Genomic DNA, 27,267 nt, shown 5'->3' with positions numbered 1-27,267 from the left:
ACTACAGGGGAAGTCAACACAACTGGACTAAACCAAAGCTAAGAAGTTTCCTGAATACAACCAAACACTTCGAGGGACAGAGTAGCAGGGGCGGGTATCTGGGGACCATGGTTTCAGGGGACATCTAGGTCAACTGGCATAACAAGTTTATTAAGAAAATTTTTGCATCCCACTTTGGTGAGTGGCATCTGGGGTCTTAAAAGCTAGCAAGCAGCCATCTAAGATGCATCAGTTGGTCCCAACCCACCTGGAGTAAAGGAGAAATGAAGAACACCATCAACACAAGGAAAGTATTAGCCCAAGAGAGATAAAGAAATTTTAATTAATATGCTATATGAAATGTGTTACATAACTTTAATTATTAATATGAAATGTGTTACATAACTTTAATTATTAACTTGGTCCTATAGTTTAACTGGAGCCCTGGTGGCACAGTGGTTAAAGAGCTTGGCTGTTAACCAAGAAGTCAGCAGTTTGAATCCACCAGCCACTCCTTGGAAACCCCAAAGGGCAGTTCTACTCGGTCCTATAGGGTCGCTATGAGTCAGAATCGACCTGACAGCAACAGGTTTGGTATTTTTTAATAGTTTAACCAGGGAATTAACATCATTACTCATAAAGTTTTACTACTATTCAAATGTATGGGCACATGGTAATATAGTGTTGTTTTAAGACTATTAAAAGTTATATCTAAACCTCTTTAAGAAACAGGGATAATCATTATGTCTAAAGATATTTTCTTTGTTTAAATCTTTTTTAGTTTTACATTGCTTCTGTACTTCTTTTAAGAAATATGTTAAAAGCTCATCATGAATATTTTAAGTTGTCATCAACAGACAGATGTATCACAATATTTTGACCAAATTAGACTATATCAGAATTATGCAAAGAACTATAATACTTCAAATATGAATATGATTGGACTAAATCAAGATTTTAGAAATAAACAAAAATTTTGGACTGCTACTGATCACATGAAGACAAATTAACTACACAGATTTGAGTAAACTATAAAGTTTATATGAGAATGTTACTAATATTCAATGTTCTATTGTGTTAACTGCAAAATCTATAAATTTGAAGAAAATGTATTACTGAAATAATGAATTAATGAATGATAAAAGAATAAGCAAAATACTTCTTCAAAGTCAATCAAGTTCGACATCCTTAGTACTGCACAAAAGAACATCTATACCACTATTGAAATTGTTAATGTTATATCCTTCCTTAATTTTTTTTCCTTAATTTTCCTCCTAAGGCTAATTACCACTACTTTACTTTGGAATCTTTCTCGTTTCTATTATTATGAAATACTGTCACAGCCATACTTAATTTTACTTTAAAAAAGTATTCTTCACAGGTCAAAGAAGCATTTGATGCTCAAAAGCCAAGTATATCTAACTTACCTTTTATTTAGTCTGGAGAATATGCTTATTAAAGAAAGGACAAATCTTTTAGACTTGTTACCAAAAGACTAAAATTCAAGTGTCTAGCGGACCCTCCATTTCTCTCCCAGACAAGAAGTAGACAACATCTGGCGCAGACTGCTTACACCCCCAAGATTCCAGGACTAGGTCTGTCTCTAAACCTACTTAAATCTGAAATCATTGAACTGCATTTTACTCTTTTCTTAAAAATTTTTAATTTCTTCTTCTTTAAATGAAAAACATCATTGTTATTTTAATATTACTTGCTTTACTACCTTTTTATCATACAATTCCCAGACCTTCCATGCAAGTAATAATAGCCTCAATAGTACCATTTGTTGTTCTCTAAAGACAATTTTATTCTTACAGTTGGTAATGATTCTTTTTGCCTTCAAAATTACTGTGTTTAATCAATTAGAACTAGTAAGAATTATAATTAATACCTTTGAAATTTACTTCTTATGATCATTCAAAAATAATTTACACTACCTATATGAAAATCCTCATTCCCATGTATTTCAAAAATCCTTTCTTATCTCTAGTTCTGGAGGGTTTTGTTTCGATTCTGTTTTGGTTTTCTCTCTCTCTCTCCTGTTTATATCTTGGACAGATTTTCCTCAAATTCCATTTACTTTATTTTTTAATTCCAATTAGTAGCACCTTCTCACAAGTACCAAAATAACATTTTTCCCAGGTTACTATGAAAGAAGTGCATTAGAATAATTTGCATAAACCATGGTTTCTCAATCTCAGCACTACTTACATTTAGGGTCAAAAAATTCTTTATTGTGGGGAGCTGTCCTGTGCAGGGATACCTGTTAGTAGTCTCTGATCTCTACCCACTAGATGCCAGTAGCATCCCAGTTGTGACAACCAAAAATGTCTCCCCGATATTGTCAAATGTCTCCTTGGGGACAAAATCTCCTCCAAAGGACAACCACTGGTATAAAGATATAGCTTACAATGAAAATAAAAATCTTACTACAACAAAATCAATAGAAAATACAAACTGTTATATTAATTAGAATATGACATAAAAAGCACACTGTCAAAAATCACATTACTAGAAAATATGGGCTGAACATAAAAATAAGTGTGGAAACATAAAACTTAAAGTGGCCTGAACTTAGTAAAAAAAAAAAGGAAAAGTTGTTAGTGCTACTTCCTACTTCTTCTAACTTCTTAGTTCTTTTTTTATGTACTGTGTTTTAGAGGAGTCTAAGAATATTTTTCACAGGAGAAACTGTACTAGAGGGAAATAAGTTAAAAGAATTCTACAAAGCAAATAAACGTAAAGACTCAACTATGGGTCATCTACTTTCCTTCCCACCCATTATGTATACAAATAGCCACTTTTAAGTTATTTTACTGTATAAACTTGGGCTCCACATACATAATGGGATTAGAGAAGATAATTCTGTTGTTTGAATTATTTCTCGAAGAAAAATTGATGTAATTAGATCCATAAAGTATTGTTATTATAAGCCACATATTTTCATTCTATTTACAAAGCCAAAATCCCAAATAAACACATTTCCTTGTCATTAGGCGCCATCGAGTTGGTTCTGACTCATAGCGACCTGATGCACAACAGAACGAAACCCTGCCCAGTCCTGCACCATTGTCACAATTGTTGCTATGTTGGAGCCCACTGTTGCAGTCACTGTGTCAATCCATCTGGTTGAAATAAACACATATCACATATAAATAACTACCTTCAAACTACTTAATTGTAATTCCCACTGCTATGTCCTACAGTTCTACATTTTTTTGAGTACTCTCTCTATATATATAATACACTTACCCATCTTTACATTTGAAAAGGGACATTTTTGTTGTTATTTGTTTTTAAGTGCGTCTTTGGGAAAAATACCAACCCTTTATAAGATTTAATGACCTAGAGAATGTAAGTTCCTCCTATAGACTTCAGACTAAGAAGGTTATCATGTATTTCCTGTACCGACAGAGTAGGTATTCAATAAATATATGTTAAGTAAATGGCTAGGGTTCCTGGGTGGTGCAAATGGTTAACACACTCAGCTACTAACCAAAAGGTTGGCAGTTCGAGTCCACCCAGAGGCACCTTGAAAGAAAGACTTGGCTATCTGCTTCTGAAATATCAGCCACGGAAAAACCTATGGAGCCCTCACCCCTAATAGAATGGTAATGATCAGAAAAACAGAAAATAACAAATGTTGGCAAGAATGTGGGGAGACTGGAACCCTTATACATTACTGGTAGGAATGTAAAATGATACAACCGTTGTGGAAAACAGTATGGTGATTCCTCAAAAAATTAGAAATAGAGCTACCATATGATCCAGCAATCCCACTCCTATGTATATACCCTAAAAGAAGGAACATGAGCAGACACATGTATGCAGATGTTCATTGCAACACTATTCACAATAGCAAAAAGATGGAAACAACTCAAGTGCCCTTCAGCAGATGGACAGAATGTGGTTACTGACATGGAGTCCCTGGGTGGTGCAAATGGTTATGTGCTTGACCACTAGTCAAAAAACTGGCATTTCAAACCTACCCCAGAGGTGCCTCAGAAGACAGGCCTGGCTATCTGCTTCTGAAAGGTCACAGCCTTGAAAATCCTATGGAGCAAGCAGTTCAACTCTGCACACATGAGGCTGCCATGAGTCGAATCCACTCCAGGAGAACTAACTACAACAACAGTTACTAACATACCAAGAGAACCAGATTCACTTCTGAGGCAGTCCCAAAACACTGACTCAAATACTGGCACTCCTCCAAGGCTCCTGGTAGTGAGGTGGTTAAGAGCTCCGCTGCTAACCAAAAGGTCGGCAGTTCAAATCCACCAGTTGTTCCTTGGAAACCCTATGGGGCAGTTCTACTCTGTCCTATAAGGTTGCTATGAGTTGGAACCAACTTGATGGCACCTAACAACAACAAAGAGAAAAAAGAAAAATCATCAGGCTATCTGTGTCATATACTTGAGCTTGTAGGTCTTCTGAGAATAAGCTTTTAGTCACTTAGAGTTTGCATCTTTTTAGGGATTCTATAAGAGCTGAATTTTTAACAAAGAGCTAGTCAATATAAATATGATATAAAGTCAAATTGGTAAGGTAAAAATTTTAAGTGCTTTTTGAAAACTATTCTGGGGTTCAGCAATTTGTTTTATACATACTCTAAATTATAAATGTTTTGTTTTTAACTAAAAGTTTAAAAACCAAACTATCTTTAAATTTCAAAGACTACATTCTCCTATCTGGCACAAACACAAACATTATCAAATTCAAATACTTTGCTGGCATCTAAAAACAAGATTAATACAAACCTAAAGTCAAGTTATGATATGTAGTTCATTGTTTAGTGTGAGTCACCATGAGTAAACTTTCAAACTCACTTCCTTTGAAATACTAGCTCTTCATACGTAAATTTCTAAGTATGTACATCATAATTACTACCTTAAAAGAGACTATCAGAAGAGTTTTCATGCCTGATTTCCCCTGTTACTTTTGATGAAGATATAAATTTACCTTTGTCTGTCCCAGTTGTAGAAAAAAAATTCTTGTTAAGTCAGCTGTTTGGAATTTATTTCCTCATTGACACATGATATAAAACCAAAACTGAGTTACCTCCTAATGTAACTAATGTGTGGGTGGTACTTGAGTCCTCAAATTCCTTTTTATTAGTGGGAAATGTTTCGATGTATGTTTTAAACATCCTGTATTACAAAAATTTAGTCAGCTGATTTTGAAAAAAGCATTCCCCTAGGGAAACTGAATTGACTCATACAAAAGCCTCTTAACTGTAACTGGTCTCCCAGGATCCAGTTTCCCCTTTCAATATTCTGTCCTCAATTGTGCTACCACTTACCTTACAACTCAGGTTATGTCACACTCCTACTTGAAAATCTTCACTGCCCAAAGAACTACCACAGGATAAAGTCCAAATTCCTTAGCCCGACAACAGAAGGCTTCCCAGCTGGTACCAGCGTACCTTAGTTTTATCTTCCATCCCTCCCTTTTACACAGACTAGCTGGAATCTATAGACATTCTCATCACTCCCTAAGGTCATGTTCTTTCACCCCTTCATACTCTTCTAAAAATTCTTTCTTCTGCTCAGAAGGCATTCTTACCATTTTGCTTGTAAGATTCACCAATGATTACCCAGTTCATTATCACTTCTTCTATAGAACTTTCCCCAATATCCCTCAGATATACTTAGCACCTTTGGTCACCCTTTCCCCCTCTACCAGTATTGAGCATGGTGTTTATAGTAGTTCAGTAAATGTTGTATAAATTTCTAAAGCATACATATGCTTAAGTGAGGGACTGATGATAATCTGTTGAAGCCACAGTTAAAGACCATAAGAATATCCCATTCATCTATTTGCAGGTATGTAACATGAAGGAACCCTCGTGGCGCAGTGGTTAAGCACCTGGCTGCTAACCCAAAGGTCATCGGTTTGAACCCACTAGCATATAATAACTGACATATACACTGACATTAAAAATATAGTCTCATTTATACTTACAAACACATGGATCAAGGACTACCAAACCTCCAGATACATAATCTACTTCACCTGAAATACCAGTAAATGTTAACCACCTAGAATACCTCAGTAAATAGTCTAAACCAGAGAAGACTAAGTAGCTTCCCACTCAATAAAATTTCAGTACTCAGAGCTTCAAAATTTCCACACTGGGTGAGGCTTATCCACTTAATTTAAAAAGAATAAGCCAAAGATAAGGGAAAAAAATGCTATTAGTTTCCTGAAAGTCAAGTGTCCTATACTGAAATCTTTCATTATTCTTTGAACAACTCTCAAAGCAATGATTTAATTTTTTTTAAATCTACATTATACTGTATCACTGACAGAGAAACTACAAGCTTGCGAACAATATTTTAATACAAGAGCCAAAATAAATAAAGATGTCGTTTCCAAAAAGAAGGTGGAGTGTTGACGATCTGTTGCCCCTATGTTCGGGCATCTCTAGTATCTTACGTATTCAAAGAAAGTTTTCCAGTTCAAAAACAATTTCACATAGATGATATAATTCTTATGATAATCCTAAGAGTTAAGCAGGGCAAGGATATTTGTCCGCAAACACTGCAAACCCAGCAAAAACACAGATAAAAGGCTGTTCGGCTATAAAAATGTAGCACTTAGTTTCCAAAAAGAAATAGTGTTACTACAACAACAAAATGATCCAAGAAAAATTAGCCCCCCCCCCTTAGTCCATCTATTCCATCTCTCAATTTAGCTCGGTGGACCTACTGATGACACCGCTAATAAAATGAAAAACAAAAATCTCAAGATAATAACCTGATGCAAAGGCTTCACCTTCCAGTCTCTTTCCAACTGACATCAACTCTACAGGGAAGATCAAACTCCATTTGCTTAAAGCATTTTAAACATGCACACATTCTGGAAGCGCACTCAGCCTCCAGGGCTCTCAGCAGACGCCGAGGTGAGTGTCTGACTCCGAGTGGTCCCGAGAGAGTCTGAGGGACCCGACGCCGCGCGAGATGCGAGCCGGGCGCACAGCAAAAGGCTCCCGCCAAGCAAGAGAAGGAGAAAGAGGATCCAGATAAGAGAATGGCGCGAAAGAGCGAGATTTGGGGTGCCAGACCCTGAGTTTGAGGTCTGAGCAGCGTCCGCACACATCTATACTGGCTTCGCCTTCCAACCCCGGATCCAGTCCGAGGCCAGGCCTCTCCACTCCCTAGCACCACGGTGAACTTCGAGCGTCCCAACCCTAGGAAACAGCAACTCCAAAGGACCTGTCAGGGCCCTGGAGGCAGACACCCACCTGGCCGCGCCCCATCGAGGACTGGACCCAGCAGGCCAAACAACAGCAGCCACTGGAAGCAGAGGGTCCCAAAGGACGAGCTTGCGCCCGACCCCATCTCGGCTGATTCCGCAGGTTCCACTCAACACTCCGTCGCCTCTGCCTCCGCCTGCTCCATCACTTCCCAACCCTACCCGGGCCCCAGGGCTGGTCGGAATGAACGCTCCCGGGAACGAGCACGCGCGCGACACTTACGCAATTTATCAGCCCCGCCCCCTTTACTCTCGTGCCCGCCTACTTTTGCGGTTGAAGGAACCGATTGGAGGAAGCAAAAGAGGAGGAGCAAGAAGCCTAGAAGAAGAATTGAGAAGCGGAAGCGAAGCTCAGCCCCTCCCACCTGCTCAGCCTTTTCTGGTTGGTTGGCGGAGGTGAGGCGGAGCGTCGAACTGCGTGTCCATTGGCTGTTTGGCAGTGAGGAGCGGGGCTGCGCGGAGAGGCCTGGCCGCAGAGGACTTCGCTTGGCGGTGCTGGCGTGGGTTTGTGGCTGAGGTCGGTTCTCTGCTACTGGGCCTGGGAAGATGGTGCTGGGCGGTTGCCCAGTGAGTTACTTACTTCTGTGCGGCCAGGCGGCTTTACTGCTGGGGAATCTACTTCTACTGCATTGTGTCTCTCGGAGCCACTCGCAAAATACTACCTACGAGCCCGAGTTCACATCCTCTGGCACCGCCCACCCGGAGGTCTCCGCTGGCACTCAGAGCTGGAAATATGTCGACCCCCAGTCTCCAGTCATCCTTTGCTCTTACCTGTAAGCCACCCAGTCGTTGAGGCGGGTGGAGATGGAGATTGGGCCAAGGATATATGGGTATTGTGGGGAGGGGAGGGGGGAAAGCTGCTTTTTTTTTCAGACTTTCTCCATTTAAGCACCTGATAGTCAACACGCGAGAGGTGAATATGACAGGTTTCTCAGTCTTCTCACCCATGCAGGGGAAAACCTTGTGTGTGGGTGGCAGATCCTTTGCGACCCCGAGAGAGGAGGACTAGGGAGAATGACATCATATAGCATCTGGAAGAAGGGTACCAGGTTCTCTGTTCTGCTTCCTTTAGCCAGGGGAGAATTCATGGAGTGTTAGCCGATTAGGTGCTGGTACTGAATAAGGCAGAAATGGAGTAAATGAATGACCTGTCCCTGCCTACAAGGCACTCACAGCAATATCCTTACCACTGCAAAACCAAGCCGTTTATTAACATCTCTTTGATCAATAAGAAAAAGCGTTTGACAAATGCACAGAGAGCAGGGACTCCAATGGCTAAAGTTTTGCCCCTTTAACCTTGTGGTTGTTTGCCTAGGGAAGAGATGAAGCCTAGGCAGAATCCAGTACTTGGGGTTGGATGTGGTGCAGAGGGATGGAAATAGAATCCATGTAGAAATAGGACTAGAAACTACACCACCCCACTCCCAATAAAAGGGTCATTTGGAGGCTGTTTGAACTGTTGTACATCAGTCTAATTGACACCACCTTTAGGCTTGGGGAAGGGTCTACAGAGTGAAATTAAGCCCCAGAAAACTTGGTGAAGAAATGCCTCCTGCTTGTTTTGTTTATATACATGTAAACAGCATTTTGCAAAGACCATTTGATGATGATGATCATCTTACTGGTGATTTACAGACCTGATGAATTTATAGAATGTGAAGACCCAGTGGATCATGTTGGAAATGCAACCGCATCCCAGGAACTCGGCTATGGTTGTCTCAAGGTGAGTTTTTGTTTTGTTTTATTTTGTTGTAGAAGCAGACTCTCCTGTAGAGAAGTAAAACCCAAAAAACCAAACCCGTTGCCATTGAGTCAATTCCGACTCATAGCAACACTATAGGACATAGTAGAACTGTTCTGTAGGGCTTCCAAGGAGCAGCTGGTGGATTTGAACTGCTGACCTTTTGGTTAGCAGCCGTGCTCTTAACCACTGGTTAAATGTTATTATAGAAAAGTATAAGGAGTACAAAGTTACTCTTTTGGTAGACTTTCATCAGAGTGACTATTACTGGATTTCCAGCATGGTCAGGGTCAGTGGCTGAAGGAGTAGTCTTTGTGCCAAATGCAAAGAGTAATCTGTCTTTGATTCCTTTGGCCATTGACATGGACAGATTTCAAGCTTAAGTGTCACCCCTGACTTCAAGGCATATACTTTCCTGTAAGAGCAAAAGAAAGACTGTCCATTTTCTAAAACTGATGATGAGTTGGGCATTATCTTTCTTATGCATGCATTTGGGGAAGACCCCCTTTTCAGATGACCGTTCTTTTCACCAGACAAGCAAGTTCCATCATATCCTTAGGACATAGATAGGGTCTATTAATAGATGTCTTTGTAGGAGGCTAAAGCATTCTAGGAGTCCCTGGAAACAGTAACACACTTGGTTGCTAACTGAAAGGTTGGAGGTTTGAATCCAGCCAGAGATGCCTCAGAAGAAAGGCCTGGTGATCTACTTCCAAAAAAATCCAGCTATCGAAAACCCTGTGTATACCCATTGCTGTCTAGTCGATTCCGACTCATAGCAACCCTATAGGATAGAGTAGAACTGCCCCATAGGGTTCAAACTGTGTATCTTTTTGTTAGCAGCTGAGCTCTTAACCTCTGTACCACCAGGGCCCCACCATTTACAATAAATGGACACAATGCTTAATTATTCTACCTTTGCAGGGAAAAGCTCATTACTGAGCATTTGGAGGTAATAAATACTGACCTCTTAACCACTGTGCCACCCTATGGAGCACAATTTTACTCTGACACATGTGGGGTCGCCATGAGTCGGAACTGACTCAATGGCAACTGGTCCTGGTATCAAGTGTTCCAAAAGAAGCCTTTGGTAACAGTGGCCTTTTGGAATGGAAAGAAGCCATTAACTTCCATTTAATAATATTCCTAAAGCGGGTGCACTCCACCTCCAAGTTGGTCTCCCAAAAACCAATGAAGTTCATGTGCCTCCTGCCCCCACCATGGACTCACCATTAAGTTACATTATGCTGCATAATGCAAGTCAAAACTCAGCTAGGTGTTAGAGAATCATGGGAAGACATTTTGTTGTACTAAATTAGACACATAGGAATAAACCTGACAGTGATAAGACCATAAAGGCAACTCTTACTGTGGTCCTCTGTAAAGAAATATTTTCAATACCATGAACTTTTGTTCTGTTGATAATTATTAATAAAAGTTTGAATTAACACTGTATAGAGGTCACTTACTTTGCCTGTCTTAATTAAAAACTAGGTTTATCATGGCAAGGCACCCAAAGAAGGCAAGGTATGCTTCCTCTTACCTTACCCAGAAGTCCTAGAGGACTGTCAGTACTCAGACACTTCAGTCCCAAAGGGAAGGAGGAGAAGTAAGCATCTTTATTTCCCACTCCACAACCTTTGAGGATGCACCAACTCAGGTAGTCGTAAAGCACTTAATATGGTGCCAGTAGAAAATTTACAGCTATGCTTTCTGTGCTAGAATTCAGTTAAACAAAGGGTAGGAGGCCCTGTTCTGAAATTTTTGTCAGAATTTAAACTTATAGATGTACTATGCATATCTGGGCCACATTCATGGGCCTCTGTAAACTCCTGAATCAGATAATATCCTGAATTCTTTCCTAATTTTGTCAATTTATAGTGTATGTAAAACAGACCTCTAGCACACACTGACTTTTTAAATACCCATTCCCAAATGCTTAGTAATGTGCTCTTTTTCCTGCAAATGTAGAATAATTAAGCATCGTGTCCATCTATTCTAAATGGTAGAACCCTGGTCGTACAGAAGTTAAGACCTCGGCTGCTAACCAAAAGGTCAGCAGTTCGAATCCACCAGCTGCTCCTTGGAAACCCTATGAGACAGTTCAGTTCTGTCCTATAGGGTCGCTATGAGTTAGAATCAATTCGACGGCAGCGGGTTTGGATTTTTGGATTTTTATTCTAAATGATGTTTAATAAAACTTATGATGAATTTTTTTTACTATATTACTGAAGAAACCAGTCAAAAAGAAAGAAAAAAGGAAGTTTACTGGAGATAGTCTACATTTAGAATGGATTAAAAATCGCTTAAAGTATGTTACTAAATCTCTTGCTCTTGAACACAGTTTTGCCCCAACCTTGTTACAGTAATGATAGCCCTGAGACAGCTTTTATTAATGATTATAAAGATGTATTTTGTGTTAACTTGGTTTCAATGGGTTTTCTGTTTTTGTCTGTTATTCCACAGTTCGGTGGTCAGGCCTACAGTGATGTGGAGCACACCTCAGTCCAGTGCCGGGCCCTAGAAGGAATTGAGTGTGCTGATCCTAGAACCTTCCTACGAGAAAATAAACCTTGTATAAAGTAAGTATTACTTTGGAGTAGTTGGTACTTGGATGGAGCCCTGGTGGCACAGTGGTTAAGTGCTACAGCAAGCTATGGCTGCTAACCAAAAGGTCAGCAGTTCAAATCCACCAGCTGCTCCTTGGAAACCCTATGGGGCAGTTTTACTCTATCCTGTAGGCTCACTATGAGTCAGAATTGACTTGACAGCAGTGGGTTTTTTTCGTTTGGTACTTGGATAAAGGTGGAGCCATCAACTCAATGGCAACAGGCTTGGTTTTTTGGTGTTTTAAGTGTTAAAGTGAACGTGATTACTGCTGTGCATAATCCATGGACAGGGACAATGTGGTTAGAGTAGAGAGGACACTGGACTTGAGACCAGAGGTCGTGAGTTCTGAATGTCTCTCCCACTGATTAGCTATGAAAACTCAAGAGTCTCTATCCCCTCATCTACAAAATGAAAGAGTTAGACCAGATGATCTACCTGTAAAATTCCTATGATAGGCATAAATCCTGTGAAAATAGCCTTAGTATTTCAGGGATAAAGGTTTTATTATGAAAAATGTGGGCTCCTCTTCCCCAGAAATCAGTTTATCATAAAGGTAAAGGATTAGAAGTCCCTGGCTGGTGCAGACGGTTAAGCGCTCAGCTACTATCTCAAAGGTTGATGGTTCAGTTCTACTCAGAGGCACAGCCATTGAAAACCCTATGGAGCATCAGCTCTACCCTGAAACACGAGGTCACTGTGAGTCAGAATCGACTCAATGGCAACTGGTTTGGTTTGGTTTGAAGGATTAGGGTCATTTCTGTAAGTTCCACTCGAAGGCACAGAATTATACATTTGTTAATGTAAGACCCTATAGTTATGTTTAGCCATACTGGAGGAACTACAATTGAGTGTCATCACAGTGTGTAAGGACAAAAGTCTCTATGAAGAATCTTTGCTTTTAGCTGCCAACATTATAGAACACCAGGAAAGCTATATGGAGATCTGGTGTCCATCTTTGGAAAAGACAGTGTTTCCTTAGAAGACTACTGAGCCTCAGGAATGCAGCCTATATGGGGGAAGGGGAGGGCCCCAGATGCCACCCCTACCAGGATACCTATTGTACAAATGTGCTTCATACTTTCTTATCCAATCCAACTCTGCAGAGTCACTGTCTTAGCAAGTACTGTTTTGGAACCCTAGACCATCGAGAAATTTTCTTTTCTGGGAAGATGGGGGTAAGATGCCACAGAGGGACAGCTTTTCGCTTTTTTTGCCATCTTTTCACTTAAATTAAATTTGTGTTTATATAGTAAAACATCTTCCTTTTCATTCCTTTTGTCTAGGTATACTGGACACTACTTCATAACCACTTTACTCTACTCTTTCTTCCTGGGGTGTTTTGGAGTAGATCGCTTCTGCCTGGGACACACTGGCACAGCAGTAGGAAAGCTTTTGACACTCGGAGGACTTGGGATCTGGTGGTTCGTTGACCTTATTTTGCTCATTACTGGAGGGCTTATGCCAAGTGATGGCAGCAATTGGTGCACTGTTTACTAAAAACAGCTGCTGTTATGGCCCAGGGAGGCAAGGTGAATGCTGTCTTCTGAATTCATCTCTACAGGCTCAAAACTCTTCTTTGATATCAGACCTGACTATTACTTTCCCTCTTTGGAGGAAATGGGTTTGATTGGGAAGCCTTCTTTGGACTTTGAGTTTTCAGCCCAGGTTTTTTTACCTTGCAGACTAGTAATGACATGCAAACAGTGTTGTGAGAATCAAATTTCTACCTTTTCTCGTGTACCAAATACAAAAGATAGTCACCAACTTGTAAACTGCAGGTCAAGTTTCCGTACCCTCTCTGTCTTTACACTGCTGTATCTTTGGCCCTTTGGAACAAGTGGGTGGACCCCACAGGATGAGCAAATGAATGTTTTTAGCCATGTCTCTTTTATGACCTAGAGTCTTCATGCAGAAGATATCTGAAGCTGAGCCAGTGAAAATCTTTAGCAGAAGTAGAAATGGCCATGGATTTTAATTCACACTGAAATTCTGACTTTCTGAATTTACGTTGCAGGAAAAAAATAACCAGCCTGGAAAGTTATATGGGTACTTTCGGTAGGTATAGTGAAACTCAAATTTGTTTTGCTAAAAACTAGGCATTTCAGATGAACCATCTTTTTAGTAAACTCTTTTGTATCACCAATATCATCCTCCAGAGGCAGGATATGCAGTACAATAACTTGTTCATTTCAGTGTTTTGAAAGCCAACAGTATCAAACATATGTCTGAGTTGAGCTGTTCTTCTTGACAGAATTTTCCCATCTAAAAATTAGTACCATTGATCAGTTTATGGAGCCTATGTTGTAGACTGATTAAAAAAAAAAAAAAAAAAAGATTTCACACAAGTAACTGTAAAAACTAATCCTCACGATTAGATAAGGTAGGGTGAGCAGCCTCATGCTCTTTGGGGAAAAAAACAAGACTCTTGCTTATAGGATGTTGAATACCAGGATAGAGCTAAGATGTGATTTATGGGGGCAAAGAGAAACTGAGTGCATTTTCTCAGAATAATCATGGTACCAAAAACTCTCACTGTGGGTTGTAACAGTCAGTCACAGGAAAAGAGATACAGCCAAGCTTCACATTCCCCAATCACTGAGAATAAAAGGAAATGTTCTAAATCATAACCTGGTTTTAAAAACTTGTTTTCCATCCTTTGCAGTCTAAGTTGGAAAGAACTGTTAAACATAAAATAAAATGTAGACTTTGTGGACAAGTCAAACTAAGAGCCTACTATTTGGGAAAATTTACAAATTCTACAAGTAAGATAAAACGGCTCAAAGAAGACACTTTAGTTTCATAATAATTGGCTTAAAGACCAAGATCCGCTGTTAAAGTAATTTCCCTGCATGTAGGTCTGTCATTTTGTAGCAGCCTTCCTAAAAGCTTCAGCTTTATTATCCCTAATTAATAGGATCACTGTTCTTGTATTCTTAAATGGTGGCAATTGTGTAAAAAATTAAAACATTCTGTTCTGTCTTAAAGGTTCTACGCCACACTGACCTTAACCTTGCTTGTAACAGTAATAATTTGTAGACTCTTATTCATAATCTCTGTAAGGCAGCATTTTTAAATTTTTGTGGGTTATGAAAAACCTGAACCCTCTCCCTAGAAAAATGCACACACATATAAAATTTTGCACAGAATTTCAGGGGGCTCAAGGCTGCCATATTAAAAAATATATCACCCCTAACAGAAGCCTGGAAAACAGAATTTAAAAAATCTTTCCCAACATAAGATGTTACTTTAAGCCTGCCTTATCTTACACTTTTTTTTTTTTTTAAATCTGCCTACGAGTATTCACAAACCCTATCAAAAGCTCTTTTCTTTAAAAAAAAAAGACTGGCAGCTTTGAGACGTGATATCACTAATGTTTCCAGGAGGAAGAGGTGGGTAAAAAGCTAGAAGTCTGCAAGTTATTGAAGAAGCTGTTTTATAGAACAAGCCTGTCTCACAGCCAGAAAAGCTGTTGGAGACCAAAGTTGTTTCCACTGTTATATTGATGGATGATAACTTAAGAATCATAAGTAATATTCCAGTGTGGCAATCCACAATTGTCAGTTTGAATTCAACTTCTAAAAGATGCCTGTCCTCTATGAACACAAACACTGGCCAGATGGGATACAACCTGAAAAACTGACCTGAGTAAAGGAATATTATTAAAAACTTTATTTCCCTTGCACTCTGAATTCTGGATGTTTCTTAATATTTGGTAGGTATGTATATGTTATATTGAGTTTGTGCCAACAGAGGAATTTTAAAATACTGAAGCCCCTCTCTCCAGGTTAAATTAGGAAGGAGGCTTGTTTTTCCATTGTTTATCTTTAAATAAAATGTTATCAGCTTCCCAGACTTCCTGGCACCACATCCTTCCACTTTGCTTAATCAGGCTTTTTAGCAGCAGTATAGCACCCCCAACCTTGTGATCCCTGAACATGTGTGTGTATTTTAAAGCATTCATTTTTCTTTATAAAAAAGAACTCCTAAAACAGTCTTTGGCATATCTTCAATACAAACCAGGTGATACAGCTTTGGTTTTTGTTAGATGATAATCTCTCTTTAAAGCAAGATGCTTAATTGATTATTTCAGGTGTAACTGTCAGGATCAAAGTTTGACTTCCTCGACGAACCACGATGGAAAGGGAGTCATTGTCCTTAACAGCTTCAATAACATCAGTTGTGGTGGTAACAGGTTGCCCGTTTATGCTCACAATTACATCCTGGTCTCTCAACCCAGAGCTGGGAGGAAGAAAAATAAAAATACCATGAAACTAGAAGAAAAGCTTCACTTATCCCCACCTAGAATTTTATGTCCATCTCTTTTGGCACTACTATTTTGCTAGCATTAAGCATACAAACCAGGAAACCAGAGATAATACTCAGTTCTTCCAAATATGAAGAGCTGTTTTAACATGTGCTGTGAAATCACCTGGAACACAACAATCCTATTTGCCTTTATAAAATGAGTACCTACCAGAATCATGTGTAAATACTCTTCCCATACAATGGATTTGGTTTGGAATAGGGAGTTTAGCTTCTAATCTCTGTTAATTGCTGGCCTCTGTTAACCTCAAGCACACCCCCAGGCCTTACAAGCAAAAGTAAACAGTCCAAGCAACACATTTTCCCTCAGATGGCTATACTCTGATCAGTATGATTTTGACAGCCCACTTACTTGCCCCATCTTCACCCATAGTTTACGAAACTGGAGACCATGTTGAGCTGCACTATAGAAGCTCTGCTTCCAGTAGGTCAAAATCCAGTCTAAACTTTCCAAGTCTAAATGTTTAGGGCTCTGGTTCTAGGCTCCTTTTCCCCAAAGTTATAATTATATTCCCTCTCCAACAGATTTACTTCACACACAATATGTATTCTAGAAACAAAAACCAGCTCCGAATACTAATGTGTAACCATGCTGATGATTTGTCTTTAAGCAGACAGTACACTGTAAAAGAGACCATCAAATTAAATGACTCCAGGAGACACTCATTAAGAGAAATGGGGGTGGGGGGGCGGTCAAGGAAGAAGAATAATGTGGCAGGAGTATCAAGGTATGTGGAGTTTATAAATAAATTAGAGAAATGGGGTTTAAAGCAAGAGAATGTGAAGAGAAGTGAGTGTAGAACTAACTAAAAGCAAGAGAAGCCTTTAGAACAAGGACAGCTCAGGAGGATGACTTGGGACAGCGTGTCCTCCCACCCCCACCCTACCCCCACCGCAAAAAAAAAAAAAAAACAATAGTAGTCTTCTGCTGTAGGTATTATTCTACAGAGGAAGCAGGTGTGGTACAGCAAGGTTAATTAACTTGTAGTATAACCATCTGGTGAAAATATTGTTTGGACTGTTCTCTTTTGCTTGTAAAACCTAGGGTGTGTTGAGATTAGTAGTTAACTCCCCATTCCAAACCAAATCCATTATATGGAAGGAGTAAACTTCTTGCACATGATTCTGGTAGGATAGTAATTTTGTAAAGGGAAATAGGATTGTTGTGCTTCAGGGGATTTCGCAGCACATCTTACAACAGCCCTCATATTTGTAAGATTTGATCCTGGGTCTTTCTGACTGGAAAGCCTATCTGCCAGTAAATCCCTCCACCTCTCAGAAACAAGAAAAGCACAATAATACAGGGGTTAAAAGCAGAAGCTCAAGCACATCCTGCTGTCTGATTGTGAAACTCTACCCATTAATTAACCTCTCTGTACTGTGCCTACTTCCTCTGTAAAATAATATGTATATCATAAGACTGTTGGGTGATCACAGGACTATATAAAACACTTACAATAGTGCCTGACATATACTAAGTGCTTAATAAGTATCAGCTATTGTTAATGTAATTATTATCATTATTAGGTCTAAGTGGATGAAAGAAAGAATGGATCGCTGTTTATCAGTGATTCAGAGCAGTAATTCTCACATTTTAATGTGCATACAAACCCCCTGGGGATCTTGTTAAAAATGGAGGTTTTGATTTAGTGGATGTAGGGTGGGGTGTGTGAGTGTCCATTTCTAACAGGCTTCAGGTGATGCTAATGCTGCTGGGGCTACAGACCACATTTTGAGAAGCAAGGACTAAAAGAGCTGAAAGAAACACCTTTGGCCTTGAACTAGAAGTTAAAAATAAGGAAGTGGGGGAGGGCACTAACCATGAAAGTCTAGAAAAGCCTGTGACAACCCAAATTTAGAAACATGAGACCTATCACTTAGCTATTGTGAACAGCTAGTACCCTGTGATTTCTTCCTCCCTCCCCCATAAAAGAGTTAACACGATCTGAACAGATGATTGCTCTTAAGAAACAAAAACAAGTGAGGGTTACTGAAGAAGTACAAGGAGAGACAGACCCAGGAAAATAATATTTATAGGACAAGCCACCTCTTCACTTAGTCTAAGTGTCTCAAAACAGCAATAAAATTAGCTGGAGAACCTTCTTCTGGGCTACTGTAGCCTTTGCTTTATTTCACAGGTCTTAGTGCTCCTCAGAAGGAGCCCTGGTGGCACAGTGGTTAAGCACTCAGCTGCTAGCCAGAAGGTCAGTGGTTCAAACCCACCAGTGGCTCCACAGGAGAAAGACGTGGCAGTCTGCTTCCATAAAGATTTACAGCCTTGGAAACCCTAGGGGATAATTCTGCTCTGTCCTCTAGGGTCGCTGAATCAGAATTGACTCAACAGCAACAGGTATTAGTGCTGGCCTCTGGTACTGTCATCCAAGTTTAATGAAAAAAGTGTTTTAAAATATTTAAATGTACTAAAAACGTTGGCTGTAACTACAAAGAAGGTGTCCAGCCCTCTGGTTCTTCTGAGTCTTAATAACTAAGGTATCGAAAAGGCTAGATTCGGGCATTCCTACCAAAATTAATTTAAACTTATGCTATTAACTCATATCATGAGCTCTTCTTGGGCTACAGAGAACCATCCCCCTCCAAAAAAAAAAAGCTCTTACAAATGCACGAGTCTAAATCAACGCTGTCCAACAGAGATGTAATGCAAGCCACATATGTAATTTTAAATTTTCTAGCAGCCACATTTAAAGAAGTAAAAAGGAAACAAGTGAAATTATCTTATTTAACTCATTATATCCAAAATATTATCATTTTGGTATGTAATATATATTTAAAAATTACTAATGAGGCATTTTACATTCCATTTCATATAAGTCTTTGAAACCCACTAGAAACGACACACCTGCTAGATGTGCTGCTCTGCAACAATATCTTACACATGCAGTGATTTAAGTGAAATGCAGTCCTTCCAAAACAATGAAGTTGTGTATAATGAAAAAATACTTTACACTGCTCCTGTTTTTGAAACTGAAATTAATAAAAAATTAAAATGTAGAACTCAGTTGCACTAGACACATTCCAAGTGCTCAATAGCCAGATGTGAGTAGTGGCCACCAGACTGGGCAGCACGAGTCTAGATCCTACGGACATTTACCAGGGCACCCATCTAGAAAGAACAAAGGAGGCTGGGCAAACTCCCGCATTTGTCTTAACCTTTCAGCAGCTGTTCCTTGAAACACTTCATAAACAAAAACCCCCGAACTCACATCAGGGAAATCTGGATCCTGCCTTTTCATTTCTTGAAGAAGACTAAGAGAAATGAGAAGAATCTCGTAAGGTCAAGAAGCACAATTAATTTAATCTGCCTGAGCCATCCTAAAAGCCTGTAACTCTTAGTAGAACTCTACCTGTTCTGGTCAAGGCTCTTATCTGCTCTGCTCAATAGCCAATAAGGATTCCATTGAGCCAATGACAAGTATTCTTCGCTGGGTGGTGTGATTCTCTATGCAGGAGCCTAGAACCACTGGACATGATAAAATACAGACACAGTGAAAGAAACTACTGAAAAGTACAGTTAATGCCAGTGCAGACAGAGGCAGATACATACTCTCTGACAAATAGGGCCTACAGTCACAAGAGTCCCTAGCTGCAGTCCAAACGCACTAGCTGCCCTGTTAAGACTGTCCAGTTGTGGCTTTTGCTTCTGAAGAACAACCCAGACATATTTAAATACATGCTTACTTCATAGTGAGCGGCAACATTCATAGACCCAGGTATTTCTCCTGTGAAAGAACCCTTCCTAGAAGAAAGGAGAATTATAATGTTACTAACAACAAAAACTTCTTTCCTTTTGGCATAGCTTAAAAGGCACCGAGTCGCCCAATATCCTTACCAGTATAGCTGCCCTTCAGGCTGTAAGCCATGAAATACATGCTTCAGAAAAACCTTTGTCATCAGCACATACACTCCTCCCGCCCACCACCTCCATCTCCAGCCCAGGAGTTTCCATTTCCACAGTAGGTTAACCCAAATATTCCTGGGTACAACTCATGCTTGGTTTTTGTGCCTAATCCACCCATGTTGTGCCCCAAACCACCATTAGAGGAGCTGGGCACAGGGGACACAGTAGACAATTGAATTAACCATCTCCTTTACAGAAGATTGAGCGCACCTGAAAACACAAAGAACCTGCTGCCATCGAGTCGGTTCTGACTCATAGCGACCCCATGCGTTACAGAGCAGAATTGCTCCATAGGGTTTTCTTTACTCCATAGGCTGTAATCTTTCAGGGAGTCCCTACGTAGTGCAAACGGTTAAGCACTCAACTATTACCAAAAGGCTGGTGGTTTGAACCCCCCCAGAGGCACCTCAGAAGACAGGCCTGGTGGAAGGTCACAGCCTTGAAAACCCTCTGGAGTGCAGTTGTACTCTGCACACACGGGGTCGTCGTGAGTCGGAGCAGATTCAATGGCAACTAACAACCACAATCTTTACAGAAGCAGATTGTCAGGCCTTTCTTCCATGGTGCCACTGAGTGGATTCAAACGGCCAATTTTTAGATTAGTAGCCACTTGCAAACCACTTGCCCCACCTGAGGACCTTTGTGAAATACAAGAGGGGTCAAAAAAAGCCTAACTTCCTTCACCTTTCAACTGGCGCTCATGGAAATCTGCCAAGAACTGCCGAATTCGATCTGAGGGAATTGCAAAAGAGATTCCTGCTGTCATGGATTGAATTGTGTCCCCCCAAAAATGTGTGTAGCACCTTGCTCGGTCATGATTCCTAGTATTGTATGATTGTGTTATCTGATGTGATGTCCTTATGTGTTGTAAACTCTACCACTATGATGAGATTATATGTGATCTCCTCATGTGTTGTAAATTCTATCACTGTGATGAGGTTATACTGATGAGGCTGACAAGATGAGTGTCTTAATACAATCTCTTTTGAGATATAAAAGAGAGAAGTGAGCAGAGACACATGGGAACCTCATACCACCAAGGAAGCAGTGCTCGGAGCAGAGCGCATCCTTTGGACCTGAGGTTCCTGCGCACAGAAGCTCCCAGACCAAAGGAAGACTGATGACATGGACTTTCCTCCAGAGCCGATGGAGAAAGGGTTCCCCTGGAGCTGATGCCCTGAATTTGGACTTGTAGCCTACTGGACTATGAGAGAATGGACTTTCTTTGTTGAAACCATCCCCTTGTGGTATTTCTGTTGGAGCAGCACTAGATGACTGAGACGTCTGCTATCACTTTTAGTGTGTTTATGCCAATCACATCACCATCCTGGAACGGGAGGAGACATCATTCAGTCAATAAGTTGTGTGCAAACTGATCGGTGCAAAACCAGGACAAGTAAAGGAGGGTGTGAAGCTAGTCACATACAGTCAGAATACAGAAGGGTTAGAGGATATCACATTATAGGGCTAGTAGTAGAGGTGACCTGCAAGAGTGCAAAAGTCACCTTTTTTCAGGGTCAGAAGATCAAGGTTGCTGAAGAATTCTTTTGTTTTTTTAATCTCGAGTTCATTTTTTCCCTTCTCTAAATTACAGATTTTAAAAGTGAACCACATCAAATTCTTAGGAAATCCAGACTTTCTGGAGCCATAGAGACTGGATGCCCTGAAATGTTTCAGGGTTTTTAAACCTTAAACCAAGTATATCCCCTGAAGTCTTCTTTAAGCCAAGCAATAGTTTAGCTTTAGCTTAATTAGTAAAGAATGTCTGCCTTGAGCATTGTGCTCTTTTAAAGAACTAATGTGGGATCAAATTGACAACAGCAACTCTGAAGGTTAGAGAAGAAACTTAGGAGGCAGTGAGTGTATGTTGATGAAGGAGGAACAATCCACAGAAGGAGGGTGAGAATGGTTGCACAACTGGAAGAATGTAATCGACGTCACTAAATTGTACATGTAGAAATTGTTGAATTGATGTATGTTTTGCTGTGTATATTTTCAACAACAAAAATGAATAAAATAAATTACTTTTTTAAGTGAGCCAGTTTGTATTTTGACACAAATGAGAGGACAAGGAGCATTTGCCTTTTTATTATTTAAATAAAACTAAAACTAAAGACGGAAAAGAAAAGAAAAAAAAAGCTGTAGAATTCCTACAACACTTCAATGCAACTATTCAGAAGAATTAGGGAACAAAGATCTGCCAAGTAGGAAACAGTTTCCTTTTTAAGTACTTCAGCATCCTTTAGCCATTACTTTTGTTAGGTGATGGAAGAGGTAGGTCTGGGGTGTGGCCTGAATCTATGCATTTCATCCCGACTCTAGTATACTCATTGTCTAATGAAAGCAGGTGCAAAAAATTACATGTAATATTAGGAGCAAAAGTCTTCAGTAATTTCACACACAACTCATCCTCCTGAACACCAGCGTAATTTTCAAAGAGAGACCAAAAACAACAGCTCAAAGGGACTCAGCATTATCACAGATGGTACGTCAAACGTCATTGCACTCTTATGTTTTCACTTGTATTTGGCAACTAGAAACCCTGGCGCTTCCACTGGAGAAGGTGAATAAAGTTGAAGCGTAAAATACATGACAGAGCAATGAACTGATGTTTTGGCTTTTTTCTCAACTATAAGCAGGTTAAGACTGAAAACCTGGACGAGGCATATCATGCAATTAGCATTTTTGGTTAGGAGTTCTTCACATGCAGCAGCAGGGGGTCTGCAAGGATGTTTACTACATGGTACAATCGATCATTTGTCATAAATCTGGGTTTAATACCCAGGACTTTGGTAACTACCCAATGAAATCAGAAAGCATGTTGGAGAGAAAAACTTGATAGTAAGCCAGAACCCTGGCAGCTCTCAGCTGGGTGAAATCACATGCCAGGATGATAAATCCATCATAGATCTTAAATTTTCTCTAATCATTTATTTAAGATCCAAGAATAGGAAAGTATTGTTCCACAAATTTCTACATAACAGTGACACCCATGTCTGCATCAGAGAATTTGTAAAGTCTTTGAAAGTTAGGAAAACACATGAAGCAACAAGGAAAGTGGCCACTCACCAAGTTCACCAGAGGCCCCCCAGAGTTCCCATGCTGAAGAGAGAATTTGGAAAAAAAAAATCAGTAAGGTCAATGAATGAATTTCTCCTTGTCATTTATACTTAATTCCTAAAGGGGTTTACCAAAAGCAGCCTGCTCTTGTGAACCCCTATTCCTCCAAGGCATGCAAAATCGTGCCCCCCACCATCACCAATACCAAAGTCAGTGTAGGTCTAGAACAGCAGCACAAGGACGACCACAGCAGTGGACCTCTCCGACAGACCCTAAGAGACCACCCAGTATCGCGGATGCCAATTATCACATCAAACAGGCAGAACTCTAACAATGGGGCATTCTATCCCTCTTGTAAGGATGTAACTCAACTCTGGATCCCCAAAAGGCCAAAGGGAAAAAGAAGTCACTCTGAGGCTTTCTTCTCGTTGTACTGCCAGTATCTTACAGGCTGAGTATGGCCCTCCTAAGTGACTCACGTTAATTATGGCATCAGTCTGGATACAATCCATGTCTGAATCCTTCAGCCCCAGCTCTCTGCCCCCTCTGTGTAGTGCTGACAATTCCTGCCATCACTGTGTTCTGCAGAGAAAATGGGCTGCCCAAGGCCACCACGAACTCTCCAACCTGAAGATCAGATGATCTCCCCAGCAGCAATACAGGAAGGTCAGTCTGCACACGGGAAGGAAGGATAAGGAAGAAGACCGAAAAGATGAACAGATCAAGAATAAAATCAACTCAATTTGTGTACAATACATATATGACAGTCTCTATCACTTTGGCACTTATAATCTAAGAATCACCCACACAGATTCTCCGACTGCCTTATGCTTCTTTCTTAAATTCGAACTACGACCAAACTCTCACTAGTTAAGGTGATCAGTATCATCTCTAAGATCTGAAATTACTGCTTTGTAGAAATGCCTGTAAGTTAACCACCAATGAAGTAACTAATGAACAGAATCTGACATTACCAGTTTACTTAGCACTATTCCAGCTCAAAAGTTTACAGTCCAAGTTAACAGAACAGTGCTTCTCAATCTTTAATGTGCTCACAAATAATCTGGGGATCTTATTAAAATACAGATTCTGACTCAGTTGAGCTGGGTGGGGTCTGAGACCCTGCATTTCTGAAAAGCTCTCAGATGATGTTGATGCTGCTGGTGTGAAGCCATACTTAGTTCTGCAAGGACCTCAAAGTACTCTTTAGCTGAAGTCTTCTTAAAACCAAACCATAGTTTAGCTTAACTAGTAAAAAATGTCTGCCTTGAGCTTTGTGCTCTTTTAAGATCTATCTATATGGGATCTATATGGTAGCGCAGTGGTTAAACGTTCGGCTGCTAACCAAAAGGTTGGCAGTTCAAATCCACCAGCTGCTCCTCAGAAAGCCTATGGGGTAGTTCTACTCTGTCCTATAGGGTCACTATGAGTCGGAATTGACTCAAGGGCAATGGGTTTTTATATGGGATCAAACTGACAACAGCAACTCAAAAGATTAGATAGGTGCCTTAGGGGGCAGTGAGTTTAAATTAATGCTGGAGGAACAACTCAGAAAAGGAGGGTGAGAATGGTTACATAACTCAAAGAATGTAATCAATGTCACTGAATTGTACATGTAGAAACTGTTGAATTGGTGTGTTTTGCTGTGTATATTCTCAACAACAACAAATACAGTAAAACCTGCAAAAGCTAGAACCTGTGTAAGGCAGAGACCTGTCAGAGAAGGAAAACTCAAATATTTTCCATTAAATGAGTGATAGAAAAGTGGTAAGACTGTACCGTCAAAGGCGGAAAACTTCTGAGACCCAGAAAAACAAAGCACCCCTGCCGAGTTCCAGCTCTCACAGAATTCAGTGTAAATCTTTTTTTTTTTTTAATTATAGGTATGACAATGAATTCCAGTTTGCTTTAAAATTACAACCCAAAGGACACGAAGCATCTCTCAATACAGGCTCAAAACTGGGGTTGGCATACATAATAAAGAAAATATGAAAAAAAAAAGAAAGTATTCCTCTGCTGAGGTTGCTTATGTTCAACCAAACACCTCGTGGATGTGGTTTCTTGGTTTGGAGGTTTAGGGTCATGGTTTCATGGAACATCCCAGTTAATTGGCCTGATAACGTGTTTAGTGCTTCTGTTCTACCTCCTAGTTCACTGCCTAGTGCCTGGGGTCTTAAAAGCTTGCAAGTAGCCATCCAGGGTACAAGAATTGGTCTCTATTCACCTCGAGCAACAGAGGAAGAGAGTCAAAAACAGCAGTGTCACTAGAGTTAATGTCACCCCTCCCCATGGGCCTCCTCCCATACCAGACCATACTGACTACTTACAATATTGTAGCTAAAACACCAACAGTGCTTGTAGTGCACGCAAACGAAACCCCATGACTCACAGCATCATTGTGACTGAGTAATAATGACAGCTCTGACTGGAGCGCATTAGAAGGTTCAAAAAGTAAATCAGCATACAGTTTTAGCCCTGTAGTTATACTGATACATGTAAGCTGGGCTTATGAAAAATATTTTTGTTATTATAACTAACTACGGGGATATTTTTATAAAAATAATAAATTTCTGCTGAAACACTACACATTTTATAGTCCTGTTGGTGTCACCCCCTCTAACAGAGTCGCCCAGTGTGGTCTGTACCCCACCCCTGCACTCCCCTAGTGACGCCACTGGTTGGGAATAGGAAGATGAAGTGGAATGCATGGCTAATTGCCTCTTTTACCATAAGTCCAGAAGAACTGTATGGTGCCCAGTTGTCATTACTGAACATTTTGATGAAAGATTCCATATAAGAATCCTGATCAAAAGGAGGAAAATACAGAATTTCAAATTATCATGGACTCTAGACTTTCTATAGCCATGGAAGGTGGATGAACCCATGAAACTATTGCCCTGAGATAATCTTGAAACTGTAAACCAAAAATATCCCTTGAAGTCATCTTAAAACCGAACAATAGTTTAGCTTAACTAGTAAAAAAGGGTCTGCCTTGAGCATTACACTCTTTTAAGAACTATCTGTATTGGATCAAATTGACAACAACAACTCAAAAGATTAGATAGGAACCTTAGGGGGCAGTGAGTTTATGTTAATGGAGGAGGAACAACTCAGAAAAGGAGGGTGAGACTGGTTGCCCAACTTAAAGAATGTAATCAATGTCACTAAATTGTACGTGCAGAAACTGTTGAATTGGTGTATGTTTTGCTGTGTACATTCTCAGCAACAACAAAATAAAATTTAGAAGGAAAAAAAGTATTCCTTAGCAGCTTTGAGAATTTACAATAATTGAGAAATCACAATGATTCTGGTATAATATGGCAAGCAGAGAAATATGTTTCCCAGAAGCAGTATCTATGGAAGATTTTGAAGGAGAAAAAAAACTTTGGGATAATTAATAGAAATTGTTATCAATGTACAGATAGGCATGGAAGAAAATTAACAACAACCAAAAAAAGGTAAAGGAAACAAAAAAAAAGCATATACTGGGTAGAAAAGATAATGTGGGGGTGGGAAGGAGGATAAAATATCAGCATATTGATGAAACTCCCCAAATATGCAGACTCTGATTTGGCCCTCAAATACTCACATTTGGCTCAATCTTAATCAAAGCAAGGCCCAGCTTATGGTCAATGTCCTTGACAGTGGCTTCATACTGGACCCCATTCTGGAGCTCCACCTGGATCCGCTGCCAGTTAGTAAGGACATGAGCATTGGTGACAATGAGCCCATCCTCAGACACTATGAACCCAGAGCCACTGGATGCAGGAATGTCCTTGGTGCTGAGAGGTGACCCGTCTCAGCAAGACAACAGTATAAAGCTAAGGGCAAGAAAATCAGGGGGGCTTCACTTTTATTAAACATACCTCCATCACAGTTTTCTCAGACATTTTACTTTTCCCTGTCTGTGTTTTCATTTCTTCGTGTGTAAATGGGCTCTGTGTGTACAGTGCCCTGCTATCTCTTGTTCAAGATATTGAAAGCTCGTTCCAACTCCACATTTCCAGGGATATACTCCCTTCTTCGTAGCTGGTCAGTACAGAAATCTGCAAGCCCTCTGCTTCAAAGAAGCCTAAACTAATCGTAATACTATGGGCAAAAGGGGGCCTGATGACACAATATCGAGGACCAAATCAAGGAGGTAGTCAGAAGGTCTGGGTTCTGGTTTAGGTTTCACTATTAACTGTCCTTGCGACATAGGGGAGCCCTAGTGGTGCAGTGATTAAGAGCTCTGGCTGCTAACCAAAAGGTCGGCAGTTTGAATCCACCACCTGCTCCTTGGAAACCCGATGGGGCAGTTCTACTCAGTCCTATAGGGTCACTATAAGTCAAAATGGACTCCAGGGCAATGGGTGTGGGGTTTTTTTTTTTTTTTTTTTTTTTG

General features: G+C 40.1%; 3 protein-coding genes across 8 annotated transcripts in view; 1 reads left to right on the top strand and 2 right to left on the bottom strand.

Moving 5' to 3' along the window:
- Positions 1-7,420, bottom strand: part of ADAM9 (ADAM metallopeptidase domain 9) — a 128,699-nt gene extending 121,279 nt beyond the window's left edge. The window contains exon 1 of one of the 2 annotated variants that reach the window (XM_023737871.1): positions 7,223-7,420. In XM_023737871.1, the coding sequence (XP_023593639.1) occupies positions 7,223-7,319 (97 nt within the window). In that variant the 5' untranslated portion in view covers positions 7,320-7,420. The remainder of the gene's footprint in view (positions 1-7,222) is intronic. The other variant, XM_004383416.2, reaches the window with a different exon arrangement.
- A 283-nt stretch (positions 7,421-7,703) lies between these two features.
- On the top strand, positions 7,704-15,640 carry TM2D2 (TM2 domain containing 2). 5 transcript variants are annotated; one of them, XM_023737868.1, is made up of 6 exons: positions 7,704-8,006; positions 8,869-8,956; positions 11,441-11,556; positions 12,868-13,005; positions 13,599-13,639; positions 14,965-15,640. In XM_023737868.1, exons 1-6 carry the CDS (start codon positions 7,780-7,782, stop codon positions 14,979-14,981), a joined length of 627 nt encoding a protein of 208 aa, XP_023593636.1. In that variant the 5' UTR covers positions 7,704-7,779; the 3' UTR covers positions 14,982-15,640. The 5 variants fall into 5 exon arrangements, with proteins under 5 accessions (XP_023593636.1, XP_023593635.1, XP_023593638.1 ...); XM_023737867.1 differs by lacking the exon at positions 14,965-15,640 and having other exon boundaries at positions 13,599-13,917; XM_023737869.1 differs by lacking the exon at positions 14,965-15,640 and having other exon boundaries at positions 7,705-8,006; positions 13,484-13,917.
- The window catches only part of HTRA4 (HtrA serine peptidase 4), a 15,335-nt gene continuing 1,964 nt past the window's right edge, over positions 13,897-27,267 (bottom strand). Inside the window, 9 exon segments of the mRNA XM_004383414.2 lie at positions 13,897-15,823; positions 19,076-19,171; positions 19,604-19,661; positions 20,508-20,588; positions 21,117-21,150; positions 22,893-22,925; positions 23,363-23,432; positions 23,434-23,555; positions 26,473-26,681. Coding sequence (XP_004383471.1) covers positions 15,658-15,823; positions 19,076-19,171; positions 19,604-19,661; positions 20,508-20,588; positions 21,117-21,150; positions 22,893-22,925; positions 23,363-23,432; positions 23,434-23,555; positions 26,473-26,681 — 869 coding nt within the window. The 3' untranslated portion in view covers positions 13,897-15,657.

Source organism: Trichechus manatus, unplaced genomic scaffold, assembly GCF_000243295.1.
Source record: "Trichechus manatus latirostris isolate Lorelei unplaced genomic scaffold, TriManLat1.0 scaffold00109, whole genome shotgun sequence".
NCBI classification, from domain to species: Eukaryota; Metazoa; Chordata; class Mammalia; order Sirenia; family Trichechidae; genus Trichechus; species Trichechus manatus.
This window is presented reverse-complemented; position numbering and strand designations above follow the sequence as displayed.

Bases quoted from the DNA above. Each gene is read 5' to 3' on its own strand.
- TM2D2 (XM_023737867.1), top strand. From the start codon at position 7,780: ATGGTGCTGGGCGGTTGCCCAGTGAGTTACTTACTTCTGTGCGGCCAG. The intron at 8,957-11,440 runs GTGAGTTTTTGT...GTTATTCCACAG, and splicing joins TCGGCTATGGTTGTCTCAAG to TTCGGTGGTCAGGCCTACAG. The intron at 11,557-12,867 runs GTAAGTATTACT...CCTTTTGTCTAG, and splicing joins GAAAATAAACCTTGTATAAA to GTATACTGGACACTACTTCA.